General features: G+C 41.9%; 1 protein-coding gene across 11 annotated transcripts in view; it reads right to left on the minus strand.

The window, feature by feature from the left end:
• Window positions 1-22,946, minus strand: part of LRRC49 (leucine rich repeat containing 49) — a 67,707-nt gene continuing 44,761 nt past the window's right edge. For 7 of the 11 annotated variants that reach the window (XM_083412766.1, XM_083412768.1, XM_083412765.1 and 4 more), the window contains 3 exons: window positions 21,132-21,241; window positions 17,470-17,623; window positions 12,239-12,942 (listed from right to left, as the gene is read on the minus strand). In XM_083412766.1, the coding sequence (XP_083268892.1) occupies window positions 12,736-12,942; window positions 17,470-17,623; window positions 21,132-21,241 (471 nt within the window). In that variant the 3' untranslated portion in view covers window positions 12,239-12,735. Of the gene's footprint in view, window positions 109-12,238; window positions 12,943-12,970; window positions 13,111-17,469; window positions 17,624-21,131; window positions 21,242-22,946 lie in introns of those variants that run through there. The other 4 variants (XM_083412772.1, XM_083412770.1, XM_083412771.1 and 1 more) reach the window with 4 other exon arrangements.

Raw genomic sequence — 22,946 nt, forward strand, 5'->3', positions numbered from 1 at the left:
ACTCAAGGGCATCCTGATCAAATTTGCAGATGACACCAAACTGGGAGGGGTGGCTAACACCCCAGAGGACAGGATCACACTTCAAAATGACCTTGACAGATTAGAGAACTGGGCCAAAACAAACAAGATGAATTTTAACAGGGAGAAATGTAAAGTATTGCACTAGGGCAAAAAAAATGAGAGGCACAAATACAAGATGGGTGACACCTGGCTTGAGAGCAGTACATGTGAAAAGGATCTAGGGGTCTTGGTTGACCACAAACTTGACATGAGCCAACAGTGTGACGCGGCAGCTAAAAAAGCCAATGCAATTCTGGGCTGCATCAATAGGAGTATAGCATCTAGATCAAGGGAAGTTATAGTGCCACTGTATTCTGCTCTGGTCAGACCTCACCTGGAGTACTGTGTCCAGTTCTGGGCACCACAGTTCAAGAAGGACACTGACAAACTGGAACGTGTCCAGAGGAGGGCAACCAAAATGGTCAAAGGCCTGGAAACGATGCCTTATGAGGAACGGCTAAGGGAGCTGGGCATGTTTAGCCTGGAGAAGAGGAGGTTAAGGGGGGATATGATAGCCATGTTCAAATATATAAAAGGATGTCACATAGAGGAGGGAAAAAGGTTGTTTTCTGCTGCTCCAGAGAAGCGGACACGGAGCAATGGATCCAAACTACAAGAAAGAAGATTCCACCTAAACATTAGGAAGAACTTCCTGACAGTAAGAGCTGTTCGACAGTGGAATTTGCTGCCAAGGAGTGTGGTGGAGTCTCCTTCTTTGGAGGTCTTTAAGCGGAGGCTTGACAACCATATGTCAGGAGTGCTCTGATGGTGTTTCCTGCTTGGCAGGGGGTTGGACTCGATGGCCCTTGTGGTCTCTTCCAACTCTATGATTCTATGATTCTATGAACTGGGAAGCACTGGCCTGCAGGCGCCCCAGTTGGAGAACAGCCTTTATCAAAGATGTCATGCACTTTGAAGACACTCGAACTCAGGACGAAAGGGAGAAATGTGCAAAGAGGAAGGCACACTTGGCAAACCTTCACCATGATCAACTCCCACCCGGAAATCTATGATCCCACTGTGGAAGGACATGTGGATCCAGAATTGGCCTCCAACAGTCACTTATGGACTCACTGTTAAGGCCATGTACATGGAAGACAATCTTACTCGGCTGCGAGGGATTGCATTATTATTATTATTATTATTATTATTATTATTAATACCCCACCCATCTGGCTGGGTTTCCGCATCCACTCTGGGCTGCTCCCAACAAAATATTAATGAGAATAATAATAATAAAGTGATAAAAGATCAAACATTAAAAACTTCCCTAAACAGGGCTGCTTTCAGATGTCTTCTAAAAGTCAGATAGTTGTTTATTTCCTTGACGTCTGGTGGGAGGGCATTCCACAGGGTGGGCACCACTACCAAGAAGGCCCTCTGCCTGGTTCCCTGTAGCTTCACTTCTCGCAGTGAGAGAACCGCCAGAAGGCCCTCGGCGCTGGATCTCAGTGCCTGAACGATGTTCAGTGGCTGAACGATGGGGGTGGAGACGCTCCTGCCATAATCTTTTTTCTGGTCCACCACCACTGTATATTGGTTTCTGGGTCCAATTCCAGGTGCAGCTGAAACTCATTGCTCTATCACTCTCACAGAACTTTGGAAGTGATGGAGCGAGGCAGGAGGAATATGGCTTTCCTAGACATGGCACATCGGGGATGGACAGGGCTGGTGTGCCACGAGGCATGCTGAGGCAGCTGCCTTGAGTGGCAGAAGCCCACGGGCGCCCCATCACCACCAGTGAAGCAGCGTTGACTGTCCCAGCGGTCCCAGAGAGATCGTGCCAAAATCTCAAGGCAAGGCTGGCTTTGGTGGAGACGGGGGCAGGAGAGCACCTTCCAGTTTTGCCTCAGGCACACCCTCCCTATTTATTTTTTGTTACTACAGTTTATGTTCTGTCATGGTGGGACCAAAGGTCCTGGTGACCTTCAGCAAGGGAGATGCATCCTGTGAATCCAGAACCAGGAGAGCAGAGTTGTCCTTTCCATGGAAAAGCAACCCCTGGATCTCTTGGGGCTGGGAAAGAGCCCTTGCAGAAGCCCTGGAGAGTTGCAAAAGTCAGTGCAGACAATACTGACCTCAGCAACCCATAGGTCTGAATTCTAAGGAGGCTTCCTAAGTTTCTGCCACTATAATGGCTGCTGCTATAGAACTGCCATGTGTTTTAGTGCAGCTATACTATGAAATTGTCTTATATTATTATAATTTGCTGTTTTTATATAAAAAAACCAGCAAATTATTATAAATTCTCCAGTGGTAAGCCACTGGAGAAGGGGAGCTGTCCTAGGGATGAAAGATACTGGGTACTGCATGTAGTAAGCTTAATGAAATAAAATATTTGCAAAGGTATAGGCTAACTGGGTAGGTTATATTCACACAACCTCTCAGGGGGGCTGCAGTGAGGGACAACTGAGATAACCCCATGTAAACCACACAGAGCTCCTTGGAGAAAGGGTGGGAAAAGCTTGCTTTCTCATGCTTAAACTATGAAACTCCCAACCTAGGAGGCAATGTTGGCCACTAGTGTAGGTGGCACTGAAGGAGGACTGGGCAAATTCATGGAAGAGGAGAGAGCTATTGATGAGCCACAAGGGCTCTGCTCTGCCTCCAGCCTCAAAGGCGGCAGGGCTTCTAAATACCAAGTGCTTTGCAGGTTTCCCACCGGCGTCTGGTTGGCCTCTGTGGGAACAGGAGGCCAGACTAGAGGGGCAGGCACTTGTTATTCATAATAATTTATTATACCTGAAAGCAAATGATATGCACTAGAAATCATATAAAAATAGTACACGCCTTGTTCCACAGGCTGACAATCCTTTTTGGGTGCGGGACACAAAAGTGGAGGTGAAGTAAGGGAAAGGAGAAACTTACACAACAAGGGGAGAAAAAAAGAAGGGGACTCATAGAATCATAAATTCTAGATTTGGAAGGGACCCCAAGGGTCATCTAGCCCAACCCCCTGCAATGCAGGAATCTTAGCTAAAGCATCCATGACAGATCCAACCTCTGCTTAAAAACCTCCGAGGAAGACCGTCCCACTGCTGAACAGCTCTCACTGAGTAATTCTGGGTAGATAATGAATTTAGGGGAAATCAAATCGGAGGGTAGATGATCTGGTTACCAATTAGGGTGTTCATTTGGGAAAATATATTCATATAAATTTAATCTCTAGAATTAAATTTATCTGGAGTAGGCTATGCTGGAGATCAATTGAGGGAAATGAACTGAAGAGGAACTTGTTTACGGTAAGTCACAAGTTAACTGAAGAATTTCTATGGGATTATCTGGCTGGGAAATCAGTTGGCTCACTTTCTGTGGCATTTAAAGCCTTAATTTGCATGTACACATTGGCATTAGCACTGACACATTTTTTTTGCAAATGTAGGCCTAAGGGCCCATGCCCTGCATCTCTGAAGCACTGGAACCCTTGAAGGTTAATATGGTTAGTATTCCAGGAATGGTGGGAAATGGAGAAAAAGCCACAAAGACAGACAAGTATTGACAAGAGGATGAAAAGACTTACTAGAAAACAATAGAGGAAGCTACTAAGAACTTCCAGGGGTCTAAATTGCGCCAAACCCGTTTGTTGCCACAAATTACAACAGCAAAGTGAACCTATGGCTAAAATTAGCAAGATCCACCCACTGACTTCTTTTCAAATGGAGAGGCGGGGGGGGGGTGAAATGTACTTATGCTTGTTTGTAAGGAATGAGATACTTAGGGCAAGTATGCATTTGAGACAGGCTGAGCTTCAGGATAGTTTCAATTTGTACTTTCAAAGGCTTGTAATTATTAAGATGATGAAAAGGGGAGATGGCTTATACAAACTTGTGCCAAGGTGGCTCAGAGTTTGATCACAAGATGGAGAAGCTCTTTGGAGATACAGATCTTTATTGGCAAACAAGGCAACTTATCTAACACGGGTTGCATGTGAATGAAAAATCTCCAGTCCACCCCCCACCCCTTTAGTTCTTTTCCCAATGTTGGCAAAGGCACATCATGTTGAATTGCTGCTCCTTTCATGCTACAGAGACTCTCCAGATAAACAAAAGAGCACACACTCACTTTTTCCCTTTAAGATCCTCTTTCCAAAGCAGGAAACGAGATACAGCCTTAGTCATCAAGATCTGGATTCCTACTCTGAACAAGAATGCATAACAAATGGGGAAACATGTCCAACCCGTGAAAGGCTTCAGGACTTGGTACACACCCTTACTGTGCAAGCAGATGCTAAGAGAGGGCAGAGGGACAGCCATTTCCATGGGGAGAAGGAGCCGTGCATACTCCAGGGATAGATGGATCAGTCTATTTATGGCCTGCACTGTTTTATCTCTGCATCCATATAAAAATATGCATCTTATTCAAACATGTATCTTATCTCTATGTTACTTGAGCCAAGAGATGCACAACAAAATTAGGAGAAGTGAGAAACCCAAAGGATAATTATGTTCCTAGCCGTGTCTTAGTTCAGGGATGATGCTGGGCGATCACTCAGCTAAGAAACCTAATCTGAAAGAGCAGGTAACCAGGACACCAAGTTCCCCTTGCTGCAAGAATTCTTCCCCTGAGGCATGCAAATGAACAGATTCACCCCCACTTCGGAGCATCACACTCACCTGGATGCAATTGCCTGATACCTCTGAACAAAAATTGAGATCAACAAGGAAGGCATACTCTGGCTTCTCCTCAGATCGTATAAATCTTTCGCCTTTTACTAGAGATCAACAAGGAAGGCATCCTAAGAAAAATCTGACAACAGCTATTAGTTAGTTTGATTGGTAATTGACCTTCCTCCTGAACAAACCTGCCAGAGCCTTGAGGTCATTCTCAGAAGCCTCTCCCTATGCCCTCTTTTCCCCACCTTCAGAAGTGAGATGAATGGTTAACACAGGAAGCTGCCTTACACTGAGTCAGTCCACTGGTCCATCTTGCTCAGTATGTTTACACTGAAGGGCAGCAGCTCTCCAAAGTTTCAGACAAGGGGCATCTCCCAGTCCTCCCTGGAGATGCCACAGAAGGAACTTGGGAGCCTCTGTGTGCAAGGCAGATACTCTGCCACTGAACTATGGCGATGCAGCCATTTCACTGAGGTTGCCCAGCTTTACTACAATAGCACCAAAAGAATTCTTTTGAGACAAAAACACTTTTTTAATGGCCAGACCTTTTAGATCCATAACTTGTAGATTTTTGATGAACATGCCTAACTTTGGTACATTCATTTCAGTGAGTCTGCTCTGAGTACACCTTGGCTGCATAGAGCCCTTAGGGTTTTTCTGTAGGGAATGAAAATACTTTCTGCCTGGCTCTATTTTGTAATGCTCTTGTTTCATTTGAGCTTTGCATTTTAACGTTTTTAGATGTCTACCTGTCACCCTGGGAGTCTTTTTTAAGATCAGGGATGGAGCACCTGGAGCCTTCCAGATGCTTGGTTGTGCTTGTTGTAGCTGGTTCAAGTGTTTATATTGTTTTAGTAAGCTGCTGTGAGTCACTTTTGTTTAGTTATAAACAGCAGTCTCCACCAGAGACCAGCCTATTTGCTGCTTCTGAGAAATAGAGGAGGCAGTGAAGCCCCTACATCAGCTTAGCAGGGACTGTCCTTTGGCTCCTCTCCCAGAACTGCCTCTATCAGCTGCTTCACAGGAAGAAGAGGAACAGTGAGGCCCCTTCCATTGGCCTCGCTGGGACCAACAGTTGTTTAGCTGCTCCTTTTCCAGGACTGCCTCCTGTACTGACCACTCCACCAGGAATCCAAACCATTGCCTGGATAATTTTAAATGCAGATTGTGAAAGAGTTGGTGGCCTACAGGTGCTTATTGCTCCTTTCCCTTCCCTTCCCATTCTTTTCATTTTCTATCATAACAGTTCAATACACACACACACACACACACACACACACACAAAACCCCACCCTGATCGCTTTGAAAGAATATAAAAAGAATGCACCCAAACATTTAGCTTGTAGGACTGTATTGTATGTTCTCATTTAACTTGGAGCCACTTCATACAATATCCGAAGGCAAACATGCATTTGCTATCAAGTGTATGTTCAAACGGAACTTGACACTAATCCCTAATGAGTGTATTTGTAAAAAATGTGAGTTGGATTTGCACATTGCACTTAAAACCTCTTTTGGTGTGTGAAGGAGCCCTGAGGCTGACCAATTCCAACTGTTTCTTAATGTTTTAACCGGAAAATTTAAAATAACTAAGGGGACAAGACAAGGCTGTCCCCTGTTACTGTTACTGCTTATATTGGTTTTACAGGTTCTGACTAAAAGAATTAGATCTGGTAATGAAATCAAAGGGATAACAGTGGGGCAGAGAGCATATAAGCTCTTATATCAGCATTTGCAGGTGATGCAGTGATATCCGTAGAGGAACCTATGGTCAGTGTACCAAGGGTTTTAGAACAAATTCGGAGGGGTAGCAGGTTTCAAACTTAACAAAAACAAAACACAAATTATGGTGAAAAACATGAATGACCTAATTAAAAATGATCTACAATCATTAACAGGAATAATGATTGAAAAGAAACTAAATATTTAGGAGTGTGGTTAACACTGAGGAATATAAATATTTTTAAAGATAATTATGTCAGAGCTTGGAGAGAGGTTAAAAAGAGTCTAGAAATTTGTAGAAGGGTGAACTTGTCACTTATGAGAAGAATATCTGTGATAAAAGTGAATGTGCTACCAAAAATGTTATTTTTGTTTCAAACAGTACCAGAGATCAACAATATAAGATGCTTTAAAGAATGCAGGGGAAGAAACCAAGAATAAAGTATAAAGTATTGACTGATGCTAAAGGGAGAGGCGGATTCTCCTTACCAATTTGAAATTTTATTTTGAGACGTCTTGTATTTGCTGGCTAAAGGAATGGGTATCCTTGGGAAATGGTTCCATATTAGATCTTGAAGGGCATGATAACAGATTTGGTTGGCATGCTTATTTGTGGTATAACAAGGTTAAAGTTCATAAAGCTTTTCTGAACCATGTTATACGGATAAATGTAAAAAAATTATTGGAACAAAAAGCACCATGTGGCTCCCTTTACTAGAAGTAATATCGATGAAAAAAGAGAGTATGAGAAATGATTGGGCAACCTATAAAGAATTATGAAATGATGTAGATCAGGATTTAAAACTAAAGAGGTTTGAAGATATAAGGGAATTAGTAACAGATTGGTTGCAATATTACCAATTTAATGAAATGCTTAAGTTGGATAAAAAGAAGGGTTTTTCAAATAAAACCTCCCAGTTTGAAAGGGAACTGTTAGGAAATAAAATTATGTTCATTTCCAAAATGTATAACCTTCTATTAGAGTGGCAAACAAAAGATGAACAGGTCAAATCGGTTATGATCCACTGGGCCAAGCATTTTGGCTATAACATTGAATGAGCAGCATGGGAGAGACTATGGACAAGAGGATTAAAATTTACACTGTGTTACACTCTGTTGCATCTACCATGATGGATAGGACTCAGAGATCAAAGGTATCAAACTCTGGCAGACTACCTAAGGCTTTCTTCGACTGACAAATTAACTGACAAATTTGATTTGTCAGACAGATGGAAAATAAGAAATCCAATGGAAAAAGACTTTACTTTTTTCTCAGATGCTAACCAAGTATTTTCGAGAATAGACTACCCATGGATATCCAGAGACTTGTTTCCTAAAGTAATAAAAACGGTAATTTGCCCTAAAACTTGCTCTGATCATAATGCAGTTTCTATGGACTTGAAAATGTTTGTACAGGGTTCCTTCGGATGGAGAATGAATGATGATTTGTTGAGAAGTACTTCAATTGTGAATAAAGCCCAAAAAACCCTAAAGGACTATTTGGAACTTAATATGAATCAGGGAACGGAAACAAGGACTATTTGGAACTTAATATGAATCAGGGAACGGAAACAAGGGTTATTTGGGATGCCAGCAAAGCAGTAATGAGAGGGTTTCTGATACAACAAAACTCTATTAGGAGAAAGTCACAGAATGAGAGAAAAGATAAAATTATGGAACAATTAAAAGATAAAGAGAAGAAGCTTAGAGGAAACTCAAAGAATTTACAGATTCAAAAATAAATTAAGGTCCTACAGATTCAATATTCACAGTTAGTTAACCAAGAAATAGAATGGAAGATAAGAAGGATGAGACAAAGAAATTTTGAAACTGCAAATAAATGTGGGAAATTATTAGCCTGGCAGTTAATGAAGAGACAAAAGCAAAGTACTATCACAAATATTGTAACAGAAGGAAAATCTGTAGAGAACCCTGCAGATATAAGAAAATGTTTTTACAAATATTATAAACAACTGTATAAAAAGGACAAAGAGGGTTTGGCAAAAAATGAGCAATTTATTAAGATATGGTTTGCAGCAGATTCCAGATGATAAAAAGATCCTACTAAAAGGGTTAATTACAAGACAGGAAGTTGAACAGGCAATAAATTCAATGCAGCTTAGCAAGACACCGGGACCTGATGGTCTATCAGCGAAATATTGTAAGACACTGAAAGATTGGCTTATTCAACCTCTGGTAGAAGTAACCATCATGCAAGGGGGCAAAGCACCTGAAACCTGGAAGGAAGCTTATATTACTCTGATTCCTAAACAGGGTCAAGATAGATCCAATGTTAAAAACTACAGACCAATCTCCCTACTCAATGTGGATTACAAAATTTTTGAAAATATATTGGCTAACAGGCTAAAGAAGGTTCTATCTAAATATATCCACAAGGACCAGGCAGGATTTCTGCCTAGAAGACATATGAAAGGTAATATTAGAAATGTTGTGGATATTTTGGAAAAACTGGAAGCAAGAAAGAATTGTAAAGCAATGTTAATGTTTATTGATGCAGAGAAGGCCTTTGACATATAACATAAATCTCCAAGATACATTGTTATATAATTTTGAGAGTATGGGGGTTGGTCAAGATTTTTTAAATGGTATCAAAGTGATCTTTCAGGAACAAAAAGCTAAAATTATTGTAAATAATGTGGTATCGGAGGAAATTAGAATAGAGAAGGGAACCAGGCAAGGCTGCCCACTTTCCCCTCTGCTGTTTATTTCAGTCCTAGAGGTCTTGCTAAGTATGATTAGAAAGGATGAACAAATTAAAGGTATTACAGTAGGATCCAAACAATATAAATTAAAACCCTTTGCGGATGATTTAGTATTGACTTTACAAGATCCAGACTCCAGTGCAGTTAAAGCACTGGAGCTGATACAAGAGTTTGGACAGGTAGTAGGATTTAGACGAAACAAGAGCAAAACCAAAGTATTAGAGAAAAATCTGGATAATGATGAAAGAAAATCATTACAAGAAAAGACGGGCCTGGATTTTGTGAAAAAAGTTAAATACTTAGGGGTGAATCTGTCTGGGAAAAACTTGAATTTATACAAAGGTAATTATGAGAAATTATGGAACAAAATTAAGAGAGATCTGGAGATATGGTAAAATTTAAAATTGTCACTAATGGGCCAGATTTCAGTGGTTAAGAAGAATGTGCTGCCAAAGATGCTTTTTTTGTTCCAAGCCCTTCCAATCATACACAATGCAAAATGTTTTAAAGAATGGCAGAAAGCTTTATCTAGATTCATCTGGCAGGGGAAAAACCAAGAATTAAATATAAATTACTCATGGATTCTAAAGAAAGAGGGGGATTTTCCCTGCCAGATTAAAAAATTTATTTTGAAGCAGCAGCTTTCTGCTGGATTAAAGAGTGGATGCTTTTAGAAGATGACCCCCCCCCCCAGCTCTGGGAGCAGCGGACGGGCTGCAGGCAGCCTGTGCCCTTCTCCCAGACCTCCTCCCTGCTTTTGCGGGAGGTGGGGGAATTCCCCCATGTCCTGCAAAAGCCCACAGGAGCCACGCGCTCTTTAAAGGGGCTGCGCGGCTTCTGCTGGCTTTTCTACGAGGTGGGAGAAGGGACTGATGCGGCCAGTCAGTCCCTTATCCCTCCTGGGGAAAAGCCCGCAAGAACCACATGGAGCTCTTGGGGGCTTTCCCCACCTGCCTCCCCCCTGCATTCGCTCCATAGGACGCACACACATTTTCCCTTGCTTTTTAGGAGGGGAAAAGTGCATCCTGTAGAGCGAAAAATACGGTAATTAGGAAATCATTGTATAATGTATGGATTAAATATAAAGATCTTTTAGAAAGAAAGACGCCCAGGTGGCTTTCACCAATGGAGGCAAAGGCCCAGAAAAAGTTAAATATGGATACAAAATGGTTGAGAATGGCAGAATGATTTAATATTGGAAGATCAAGAAGGATATAAATTAAAACCATTTAATCAAGTTAAAGGTAAGTTAAACTGGCTACATTACTACCAGATTAATGAATTGTACAAACTGGATTTTTTTAAAAAAACGGTTTTGCTTCTGAAAAATCTAAGTTGGAGACTAAAGGTAAAAATTTGTCTAAAATGTATAAGTTATTGTTGGAGTGCCATACAAAAGATGAACAAGTTAAATCTGTGATGATAGATTGGGCAAGAGACATTGGACATCACATAATGCTTGATGATTGGGAAAGACTGTGGAAGGGGTTAAGTTCACTGCATGTACTGCGTTAAAGGAAAATATTATGAAAATGATGTATAGATGGTCTTTGACCCCTGTTAAATTAGCTAAGACTTATCATAACTGTGATAATTTATGTTGGAAATGTAAAGAAAAAGAAGGAACTTTTTATCACATGTGGTGGACCTGCCCCAAGGTGAAAGACTTCTGGGAAAAGATTTATAATGAATTGAAAAAAATGTTGAAATATATATTTATAAAGAAACCCGAGGCCTTTCTTCTTGGAATTATTGGTCGGGAATTGCCCAAGAAATATGTTAAATTATTTTTGTATGCCACAACTGCTGCTAGAATTTTACTAGCTAAAAAGTGGAAAATGCAAGAATTACCAACTGTAGAAGAATGGCAGATGAAGATGATGGATTTTTCGGAGCTAGCCGACCTAACCGGAACAGTCTGCGACCAGAAGGAGGAGGCGTATCGGGAAGAATGGACAAAATTTAATAATTATTTAGCTAAATTTGTTAAGTTAAATTAATTGGAAACAGCTGGCGGGTATTAGATTGGCTTAGGATTTTTTATAAATTAAGTGTTGAATTAATATGTTTAATTTCAAATTGAAAAGATATAAGGATGTTAAACGATTAAGTTAAGTTTATAAGAATTCTGATTTGGAAAACCGTTAAAAGGATATACACTGAAATTTAACCAAGGGGAAGCGAGGAAGTTGTTTAACAATATTAATAAGTATAACTTTAATAAGGTTATGATTTATGTTTGTTTATAATTTTGTGAAAATTAATAACAAAAAATTGGGGGGGGGGGGTATACAGAGTGTTACACTCTGAAGGAGAATTATATGAAATTGATGTTATCGCTGGTATTTAACTTCCAGCAAATTAGCTATGATGTACAAAAAAGAGTCTAAAACGTGCTAGAAATGTAAAGAAAAAGAGGGTACTTTTTATCATGTGTGGTGGTCATGTAAGATGATAAATGATATATAATGAACTGGAAAAAATGTTGAAGATAACTTTTCCTAATAAACCAGAAGCTTTTCTTTTAGGCATTATAGGACCAGAGATCCCAAAGGACCAGACAAAACTATTTATGTATGTGCCCACGGCCAGGCGGACTCTGTTAGCCCAGCAACGGAAAGAGGGTACAACTCTGACCAAGGAAGAGTGACAGTTAAAATTGGTGAACTATGCCGAGATGGCAAAACTTAGAGGAATAATTAGAAACCAGGAAGAGGAGGTCTTTAATAAAGAATGGGGAAAGTTTATAGTTTATTTGAAAAGCTATTGTAAACAATTACATACATTTGTAGGATTGACAGAAAACTTGTAGTAAAAATTTGAACTATAGATTAACAAAGGATTTATAAAAAATTGAGTTCTGAAAGAGATGCAGAGGGGGAAATCATTACATTAAAATCCACAATGGGGGGAGAGAAGTCAAAAGTGATTATATGTTTACATATTTAATTCATTTGTTTATGCAAAATAGAAAATGCAAAAATAAAATCTATTAAAAAAAAATCCCTGATTTTTGTTAGTATTTGCAGGATCTATTAGTACCTTTTGCTACTGAATCCTTAAGCTTAGCATTGCAGGGTGCCATTGTAACCAAATGAAAGCAATTCTCTAAAGATCAAATTTGGGGTTTACAAAAAGAATAATTTATTGATTTTTCAATCCCCCCCAATCCAATATTTCCATCCGAGAAGTTCTGTCCCAACTCAAACAACAATAGTGCCAAATCAGGAAAACGGCTGAAAGGATGAGGATAAGAGAGAGTGGGACTTTTTACCTGGTAATTTGAGTGCTCTAGCAAAAAAAGAACAGCAGCATCAGCAACAAAAAACAGCCAGTAAACCACAGCACAGATACCAAGTTACCTGCATATTGCTGCTTTAAGCTGGTGTATAGACACACGGGTGTATATTTGAACAAGGAAAAAGAACTCCATCTGAAAATGCAAAAGAGGGAACATTTTACGGTGAAAATGAGGCTTCTTCAATGGAATATATATATATACACACACACACACACACACACATACACACTGTCCTAGAATGATGGTAATTTTTACACTATTTTCGGCCTTTGTGGGAAATGTAGGGTGGCCCTGAAGGGCAGAGGAAGCCATGTCCCTACGATTTCTGACTGGCGATCCGTTGCAGGCACAGCTTCATGTAGGAATCCTTATTGCGAATCTCAATCACTGCGTCTCTGACGAGTTCAATGAACATCTGAGGCCAGAGCTTCTGCAAGGACTCATTCTTCATATTGATGTCAGTTGCTTCCTTCACCAAGTCTTGGATGTAGGAATGGCAGAAGTCCTTCCTGTCCTTCGCTTCCTATGCAAAAGAGCCATTTTCAAGGGTGAAGGTCAGGAAACAAATTCCTCCAGAGCAGCTAAGCTTAATTTAAAAAATGCCAGAGACATAAGAGTGAAGCGGGCTGAAATGTTGGTCCTCAGTGAACAACAAGGAACACCAAAGGATCCGTTTTGAGAGCAGGTTCTGCTGGGGTAAGAGAACACAAGTGTTTGAGCATTGCCAAGCTCCCTTTGGCAGAAGAGAAAGGAAGCTATTTTTCAACTTATAAAGCAAGCCAAGATAGGCTAAAAACAAAAATATTCTAGTCACTTCAGACAGCAGCCTGCTGTCAAAGTACTTTCCACTTCAAATGAATATACAAAATGTTAGCCCAGTTCAAATGTCAATATCAAAGCAAGGTGTGGCCATTAGTGCCATGTGCTCTCCCTTGCTTGGCAACTGTTTGTTTGTTTATTGTTTGGAATATTTATAAAGCACTAAACACTGCAAAATACCACAACAGTGTACAATAAACAACATTTCTTTGTACAAAAAATAAAATCAAATCTATCATCAATTTACTGTTTTCTCTTTTTACTTTTCCACAAATAATAATAATTATTATTTTCCACAAATTATTATTATTATACCCTGCTCATCCGGTGGGGGTGGCACTGGAAACAGTGAAAAATAATTCCAGCAGGAGAAAAAGAATCAAACACCAAAATGCATTTTCAAAATCTGTAGCCAGGGGGACTGTGAGACATGTACATATCAAGCTTGCGTATGCCCTTCCAGACCTTATACCAACATCTCCCTAATCCCAATTTCCTTTTCTCTCCATGGTTTTAAGACACAAAGAGTCAAAAGCAAACTTCCCCAACAGACCTAATGTTAATATCTGGCAAAAATCAATGTGAGCAAAAGGAAATATGGAGCGCCTCTTGTATTTCATTTTGCTTAAACAATAGCAGCGAAGTCCAAAACACATGTACTCTGAAGTAAGTCCTATTGAATTCAGTGAGGCTTTCTCACAGGTAAGTAGGGTAATAATAATTTAAATATTTGTACCCCACTCATCTGCCTGGCTTGCCCTAGCCACTCTGGGTTGCTTCCAACACATATAAAAACATAATTCATGCAAAAGCTAGAGCTGGGTATTTGGTGGGAAACCCACCCAGCAGGTATTCAGATTCAGCTACCTGGGAATCACATTCCATCGTAGGCTTCTCTGGTCCTCGCACCGTGCAACGGCGGTGAGCCAGCAAGATGTCTATGCAGGCCACAAGGTGTTTCTTTATAACAAGAGGTAATTCGCATATCCCCTCTGCCCTCAAGGTCTTCAGCGCCAAAGATATAGCTCAGTTGCTCTACGGAATTCCAGTCTGGCTGCCAGGGTTTACCCAGCTGGTAGAACGAGTGCAGGCAGCTTTCCATTTTAAGGTTTTTGCTGTCCCACGTTGTGTACCCTATGCAGCCTTGTGTCTAGAGGGAGGTCAACACAAGGTAGAGACCATAGCCTGGGCGAGATTCCTCACATGCTGGTTAAACATCTGCCTCACAACAGATAGAGATCCTCTCCCTAGTGAAGTTTTGCTAGATCCCTTTCTTTCCCCAGGGCTACAACGGTACAGCAACGTGGGCTGTCAGTGGAATCTTTGCGATCAATGTCCCCACCATCTGCCAAGGCTACAATAAAAACTAGGTTGTGGGACATTGAACGCCAGGAACTAACAGCAGCAGCAGAGAAAACATGCTCCCCTCTTAACTTTCAACTTTCTTGGGCACATGAAATTAACCACAATTATCTTGAATTTTTGCTTAATCCTCAAGAAAGAAGGGCATTTTAATTCAAATCCTTCCAACCTCCTATGGAGAAGGTTCTCGGGAATGGTGGAAGGAGAAGAATTTGGCCATGTGAAGACCATCAGGTGGAAACTCTTACACATACGGTTCTGAAATGTAAACTATATGTTGATCTCTGCCAGCAGCTCCAAATGGAAACCAGAGTTAGAGATCATACATTTTCTATTATTGGGGAATAATCAGGAGCTCACCAAGGTAGTGGCTAAATATCTTTATCTGTTTTTTTGTCGTCAAAACACATTGCAGACGTCTGATCTCCCTGGAGACCTAGAGATGTAATGTTAGACTGCCTTGCCTCTTTCATTTGACAAATGTTTTGTGTCACTGAGAAGGCGGTAATTCTGTACTGATTTGCTATGGATGTTTGTATGTGATGCCAATAAAAGGTTTGATGATGATGATGATGATATAAAAACATAATAAAACATCAAACATTAAAAACTTCCCAAAACAGGACTGCCGTCAGATGTCTTCCAAAGGTTATATAATTATATAGCAAGGATTGCAGGCTTTAAAAAGCAACGATGTGTGTTTCTTTTAGTGCCACAGTTGGCAGGAATGTATTTGGATGTAACTATTAACAACACTGTGTATTTCTTGAAGCTGGCAGTCATTAATCATTTGGATGCAGCAACTTCTACTGTCAATACTGTTGGAAGTCTATTGTTAGGCAGTGTACTTTAATATTGTGCCATAGAGCACCATTTCCCATTATTATGTATTGAATTTGTATCTCTGAATTCTCTCTCTACACCCACCCACCAGTATTCCTTCTGTGTCGGGAAACATTTTTTGATCAATGAGATCTAGAAAATCAAGCAATTTGGCCTCCACTGATGAGTGGGGAGGGGAGAATCTATTGTTGTGACACTGAGGCTTTCTTGTTCAGTTATTCTAATCCCCTTCTATCAAGGCTTTCCACAAAGCCCTATGACAATTGGCTCTTTGGAAGCTGTCACAATGTTTAATCCAACTGATTTATAGCCCAGCTGAAAATGTGAGGTCATGACTTGCTCCTGCAAACCACATAGAACTGTTTTTAATGGGTAGTAGAAGAGAGGGAACATCCCTTCCAGCTGCCTCGATCTGAAAATGTAACATTAACTTGCTGCCCTCAAGGGTGAACTACCCGTCACATTCATGATGATAGTTTGCAGTTGATGACAAGCTGAGCTGGCAGTTACTCTTCATCTTGCTTGTTCCCATAGGATGTTTGGTAAAATCCACAGCAGGGGTGGCCTATGTGGTGCCCTTCAGATGCTGGACTCCAACTCCCATCAGCCCTAGGAACACAGCCAATGGTCGAGGATGATGGGAGTTGGAGTCCAACAATACCTAGAGGGCTCCATGTTGGATACCCCTGATCTACAGGCACATGTGGAACATTGCCTTTCCTAATAACACCCCCCCCCCAAAAAAATATGCAATTTACCCAGTTGCGAGATTCCTCAAGGGACCTTATTTTGCTACATAGTCTTTTCTTGAGACGTGATGGAATCATGAAGTGAAGCCTTGTTATTAGCTTGTCTTGCATACTATTTACTGCTTCAAATCCCTGTTACACAGCCTCACTTTACTTGATCTTTATAAGAATTCTGTACACGTGGCTCTGGGAGTGGGGAAGGGCCTCTGTTCATAATTGACCTTGGCCATAAAAAGCACTAACTGGCCTCAGCTTCAGGCCCACAAAAGGTGGTCTCATGTCCTGGCCACATGCAGGCTAGACTAGTGCAGTATGTTATGAAGTGGGCTGCCTTTGAAGACTACGCAGATCCTACAAGTGGTGAAGAAAAAGGAATGTAGACTACTGTACCCTCTTTTGGTGGTGCATTGTTTTTTTAGAGGAGTTTTTACATAATGTTTTAATCTGTCTTCTATCTTCTACTACTTTTTTGCCTATATCCAGGCAATTCTAAACACAATTGCCTGGATATACGTGCTGTTGCACCCAATGGGATTTAGGACATGTGTAAGACCATACTGTTAGCCACTCAGAGGTCTCCCCTAAACAACACACATTTCTCAATGACAAACGAATTAACTGTTCCCCTCCAAGGGCCCCTAAGTGCTGCAGTTGGAAAGCAGTTGGGAGTGTCTGGAGGGGCACTAAGCCTGCTGGAAATCTAGAAGGCTACCAAGGCACTTGGTGGAGATGGTAGTAGAAGATACCATACCTCTCTCATACACTTTGGCTGCCCCCCCCCCCAATCCCACACCACCAACTGATTGAACGGTGAATTTTAAACCTGGGAACTCTCTTTGCTGAAAGGTGGTCAATAAAAATAAATACATCTGTATTTGCTCATTCCCAGCTGCACATCTGTACCAAATATATATCAGCAGCTTTCTGCCCGTGAAACCCTAATCTGTTTATATTCATTTTACAGCAGAACAAAGAAGGAGAAAGAGAATGTCTTTGGGTATGTCCAGCCTGTGCTGAATATCTCCATTTACAACAAATGTGCATATGCCAGCTTTATGAATATTTTCAACAGTGCTACCGCTAGGTTGCAGAGCAGGAGGTATTGGTTATGTTCCAGTTAAATCTTGAAATAAACTGTTTCACTAGATAGAAGTCAACTGTGCTGTTCGAAGCAGAAGAAAATATATGATAAACCCATTAAAAAGTAAATGAGCTACTGTAACAAAAACAAACAGTTGGGAATTTTTTAAGTGTCTGCTCCACCTGGAACTCCTTACCTCCAGCTTTTCTGTCTGGGAATCTCTCGTGGTGTAATTCAGCGCCAGCCGACTGGCATTCTCTCCTCCCAGCTTTCGGCGATCATTGCCATCCTCACTGGCAGTCCCCAATTTCTTCCCCTTTGCTTCCAAAAGATAACACAACTGTTTCTTCCTAAGGACAGGCAAGGCAGGAGGGAGAGAGATTTACAGAGCCAAATTATTGTAGCTTGGCCATTGCCTGAGTAACCTTTCATTTGTGCTTGTCCATTCAAATTCATGGGTTCCTGGTTACTGAATATCTTGCTGCCGGATTCATGCAAGGTATTCCTCTGTTATCTCAGAACTGCAGCCCCTTGATAGATGTGTTTGACAGATACAGTGGTACCTCTGGTTGCGAATGGGATCCGTTCCGGAGGCCCGTTCGCAACATGAAAAGAGCGCACCCTGAAGCGCTGTATCTGCGCAGATGCGCTGCATGATTTGGTGCTTGTGCGCATGTGCGAGCGACGAAATCCAGAAGTAAGGGGTACTTCCGGGTTGCCACGGGACACAACCTGACAGAATGTAACATGAAGCAAACGTAACATGAGGTATGACTGTATTGTAAATGAGTCTCAGAGAGAGAGAGAAGTAGGGGTGGGGTTTGGGAAATCTAAACACATTGGCGATGGACCAAAATGAAAACTGAAAAAAGTAGTAGTGAAACTAAACATTTTCTTTATTTGAATTTTATATGAATGTTTCTATCTTGCCCTTCTGGTTCCCATGCCATCACGCAGGGCAACCAACAACATTTTAAAATAAAAACACAATAACATATATATTAAAATACAAAGAATAAAAACAACACAAATATAAAAAACATAACAAATCCATTTAAAGAAACATCAGATATCAGCCAGCAAAAAATGTCCAGAAAGGAAGCCATCCATTTAACAGGGCAAGGTTTTCCACAATACTGATGCATCCACTATCAAGGCCGTCTCTCGAGTCATCATCAACCATGTCTCCACCCAAAGTGGGACCCAAAGAAAGACCCTTCCTAGTGATCTTAGGGAGCTGGAAGAATAGCAGGGGAGGAGGCCATCTCTCAGGAACTTTGGGTTCCACACATTATTGATGACAACACACTGTAAACCTCCAGACCAACTATCTCAGTGGTTCCACCAAGACATGTGAGCCTAATTGAAGTTATGAAGCTGCTTTATGTTAACATTAGGATAATAATGCTCTATGAGCACAGCTTTGGAACTTTTGTGTTAAGTGGTTTATTAAATCTTCTAAATAAATAAAGGGAGGGTGGTTGTTTTTAATTCTGCCTTTCTACAGGAGTCATCTGTCAGGGAAGAGTTAGATTTAGAAGTTCCCAGTTTCCCACATGGAGAAAGCTTTCCCCAAGGGGGGAAGGAGAGCAGTGAAGCTAAGAGAAGAGAGCAACAGGAACAACAGGGAGGGACAGGATGTTCCGAAGAAAGGCAAGGGTTCAGTTCTAGCTCAGATTCGGAGGAGGGGAGATGCAAGCCAGCTCTAGCGGGAAAGCGAAAGGAGCAGCGCCTTCACCATTTTGAGAGTGGCTGGTCACAGAAATAAGTGACTCTGAGGAATAATAGTTAAAGATAAGAACCTAAAAGCAGGAAAGTTGGGGAAAGAACAGTTTGTATTACCTGTGAAAGGGATATCTAAAGGTAAAGAGACCCCTGACCATTAGGTCCAGTCGCAGGCGACTCTGGGGTTGCGGCGCTCATCTCGCTTTATTGGCCGAGGGAGCCGGTGTTGGTCATGTGGCCAACACGACTAAGCCGCTTCTGGTGAACCAGTGAAGCACAGAAACACCGTTTACCTTCCCACCAGAGCGGTACCTATTTTTCTACTTGCACTTTGACGTGCTTTGGAACTGCTAGGTTGGCAGGAGCTGGGACCGAGCAACAGAAGCTCACCCAGTCACAGGGATTCGAACCGCCGACCTTCTGATCGGCAAGCCCTAGGCTCTGTGGTTTAACCCACAATGCCACCCGCGGCCCAGGAACATAATCTGCCATCATTATGGGAAGATATTGCCACCTTGTGGTTGTAGGCAAAATCTGAAACTGAAGTCTCCAGGGAAAAGGAATGAAGAAGTCTCCACTGAAGCAGCACAATGATGGCAGACACACGCACACTACATTTCCATGCAAAATTAAAAAGGAAGTGGAAATTGCTGGTTTGTGTATTTGTCTGTGATCAGGAATGAAAATCATTCAAGCAGATATGAGAGTTATTCATTTATGTTGTGGGCGGGGGCTTTAAGTCCACAAACAATACATAATTAATTAATTATGTTCACATTGTTTGACGTTTCCTTTACACTGCAATGAATGTAAGTTACCTACATTAACTAGCATACTGTGAGAAAAATAACGTAGTACAGTGGTACCCCGCAAGATGAATGCCTCGCAAGACGGAAAACCTGCTAGACGAAAGGGTTTTCCATTTCTGGATGCGCTTCGCAGGACGAATTTCCCTATGGGCTTGCTTCGCAAGACGAATATGTCTTGCGAGTCTTGAGATTTTTTTCCCCTCCCCACCCCCTTTTTCTAAGCCGCTAAACCACTAATAGCCTTTTAGCAGCTAATCCGCTAATCCCTTAAGCCTTTAATAGCCGCTAATAACCGCTAAACCGCTAATAGCGCTAATCCGCTAATAGGGTTGCTTCGCAAGACGAAAAACCCGCTAGACGAAGAGACTCGCGGAACGAATTAATTTCGTCTTGCGAGGCACCACTGTATTTGGCAGAAACCATCTGCAGCAGAATGGAAACAGCCATTTGTGATGAATCTCTACTTGAAAGTCAACATACCAGAACAGAAGAGTTAAAGAAGGAGGAAGCACAACCTTACAGATGGCACAATTCTGAGCAAGTGCACCAAAACAGGATGGTCTTCATGGCAGTCAAGAGGCGATGTACCTCTCTAAGGAGGACCTTCCGTTTTGTGGGTATCACAAAAGAAGGTGGTTCTCTGCCAGGGCCCTATTTGTTGTGCATCAGGGGACTTGAAGGGTGATCTCTAGGGTGGAATGGCATTCTCATGCAGACTCATGAGGGAGGAGGCAAACAAAATCAGTCCACCTGTCCCACTACTGGACTGTCTATTCCAAATGTCTTCAGAGATGCTCTCGTAGCCCTCCTTCAGGCAGGGGTGAAGGAAGGCTAACCGGCCCCTGGTGCTGGGTGTCAGGGGGTGGGGCAAACCGCCTGGCGACCATGCATGTGCACCATACGTATGGCGCATGCACAGCGTCGCTACATGAGCCAACGGGCGGCGGCGGGATCTTCTGCCCGCGGCTGCAGCTCTGAGAGAGCTGGAGCTGCAAAGCCGCGTGCAGACGATGGCTAGCTTGTCTTTGCACGGCGCTTTGCAGCTCTCCCCTTTCCCCAGCTCGCTGTAGGCTTGGGAGTCACGGGGGGGGGGGGCAGAATGTCAGCCCCGTCAGGATGGCACCCAGAGTGTGCCGCACCCGCCTTGCTCCGCCTCTGCCTCCAGGGATATCCGCAGGAGGCTTCTTTTTGTGCATACAAAGAAGCTGCCCCTCTGTTAAATTGAATGAGGAAGCACAATCCCGGGGGAGCTCTATGTGTATGCAACTAATCACAGCCTTGGCATACAAAGCAAAATGACTCTCATGTGTGTATTTATATTTACCTGCAATCTCCGAGGAATGAAAGCAGGCGGCAGTAGGGTACATCTGAAGATGCTACATATGCTAAGACACCAAAGAGATTTTCGGCCATGACCATGTCATTCTGGGTAACCTGCAGAAGGGGAAAGATGGAGGGGTCAAAGTGGCACCATCTGGGCCCTGGTAATACACAATGGGCCAAGGACCTCACTGCTCCGGTTGCATTCAAACAGATTTCAGACAGGCATCCATTTGGACAGCTGAAGGGCTTGTGTTAATTTACATGTTTAATTGAAGATTCATGTACTGATAGTCACTCTATCCACAATATGAACTGAATGAGGTCTACTCTTATTATTAGAAATCTCTGTTTATTATTATTGTGTTTTTTCCTTCCTCTTCTTTTCATTTTAATTCATTTTTTTCTTTTTTTGTTAAATTTTCAAACAAAGCAATTAATAAAAAGACACCAAGTGATCCACTTCAAAGTGCTCTCCATTTCACCAGAAAGGTTTTGCACAAGTTTCCAAAAATGACTGGGTTTGGCAGTCATGGTTTCTGGTAGCCAATGAAGGTCAGCACCTCAGTATCCACACCTGCAAAGGCAAGCAAGCATGTCCCTTCTGTACCCACAGCTGAGTGTGCAGTTTTGCAGGGGGGGAGCAGCTGGTCACCTCTGTGTGCGCCTGTTCCCCCACCTTCCCTTCAGCCCATAACAAGAGCCTAACATCCTGGTGCCATTTTGACAGAGGCCTCCTTGTATTGCTGGTGGCCTTTTCTCCTATAGTAGATTACGTTGGCTAGAGAATTTTACTGCAGAATTTTACACCAAAATTAAAATGAAAGGTTGCCACTGGATACTGTATTTGTGGGCTCCCTGGTTTAATAACTCAGTAAAATGTCTCCCACTTGTATAGATGCATTGCAGGGGGTGGGGCTAGTTGACCCTATGGGCCCCTCCCAACTCCACAATTCCATGATTTGAAAACTGCTTTCTCTTGCATGGCCTGTGCCCTTTCTTACGTAGCATGAACGAGTCTGCAGCACGCACAAGCACTTTGCAAGCTTCCTCCTTTCACAATCGCCATGCCATACAGGGCATAATTACCTCCATTTTATAGACAAAGAACTAAAACTGACTATCATTTTGCCTGACGCTGCACAGCAAGACTGCAACCAAACTGGCAATTATTGCAAATAATAATACATAGTGTTTCAAAGCATTTCACACAATCATTCTTACAACAACCGTAAGGTAGAGTAGAATTTTTATCACCTCCAGATAGAGTGGCTGGGACTTGGGCCTGATTCTATGAGCTCACTGCATTACTCATAGATCCACCTATGGAGCATCCTCCCCCAAAATAAATAAATAAACAAACAAACAATAATAATAATAATAATAATAATAATAATAATAATAATAATAATAATAATAATTGTTGCTGTTGTTGTTGTTGTTAATTTATTTATACCCCGCCCCTCTGGCTAGGTTTCCCCAGCCACTCTGGGAGGCTTCCAACAAAGGATTAAAAATACATTAAAACATCAGTCATTAAAAACTTCCCTAAACAGGGCTGCCTTGAGATGTCCTCTAAACGTCAAGATAGTTGTTTATTGCCTTGGCATCTGATGGGAGGGCGTTCCACAGGGCCGGCACCACTACCGAGAAGGCCCTCTGCCTGGTTCCCTGCAACTTCGCTTCTCGCAGTGAGGGAACCGCCAGAAGGCCCTCGGAGCTGGACTTCAGGGTCTGGGTTGAACCATGGGGGTGGAGACACTCCTTCATATGGTGCCATAGCCTTTATAATATCTTTCAAAAGCACATTACCTACACA

Source organism: Podarcis tiliguerta (genome assembly GCF_965153285.1).
Source record: "Podarcis tiliguerta genome assembly, chromosome: 14".
NCBI classification, from domain to species: Eukaryota; Metazoa; Chordata; class Lepidosauria; order Squamata; family Lacertidae; genus Podarcis; species Podarcis tiliguerta.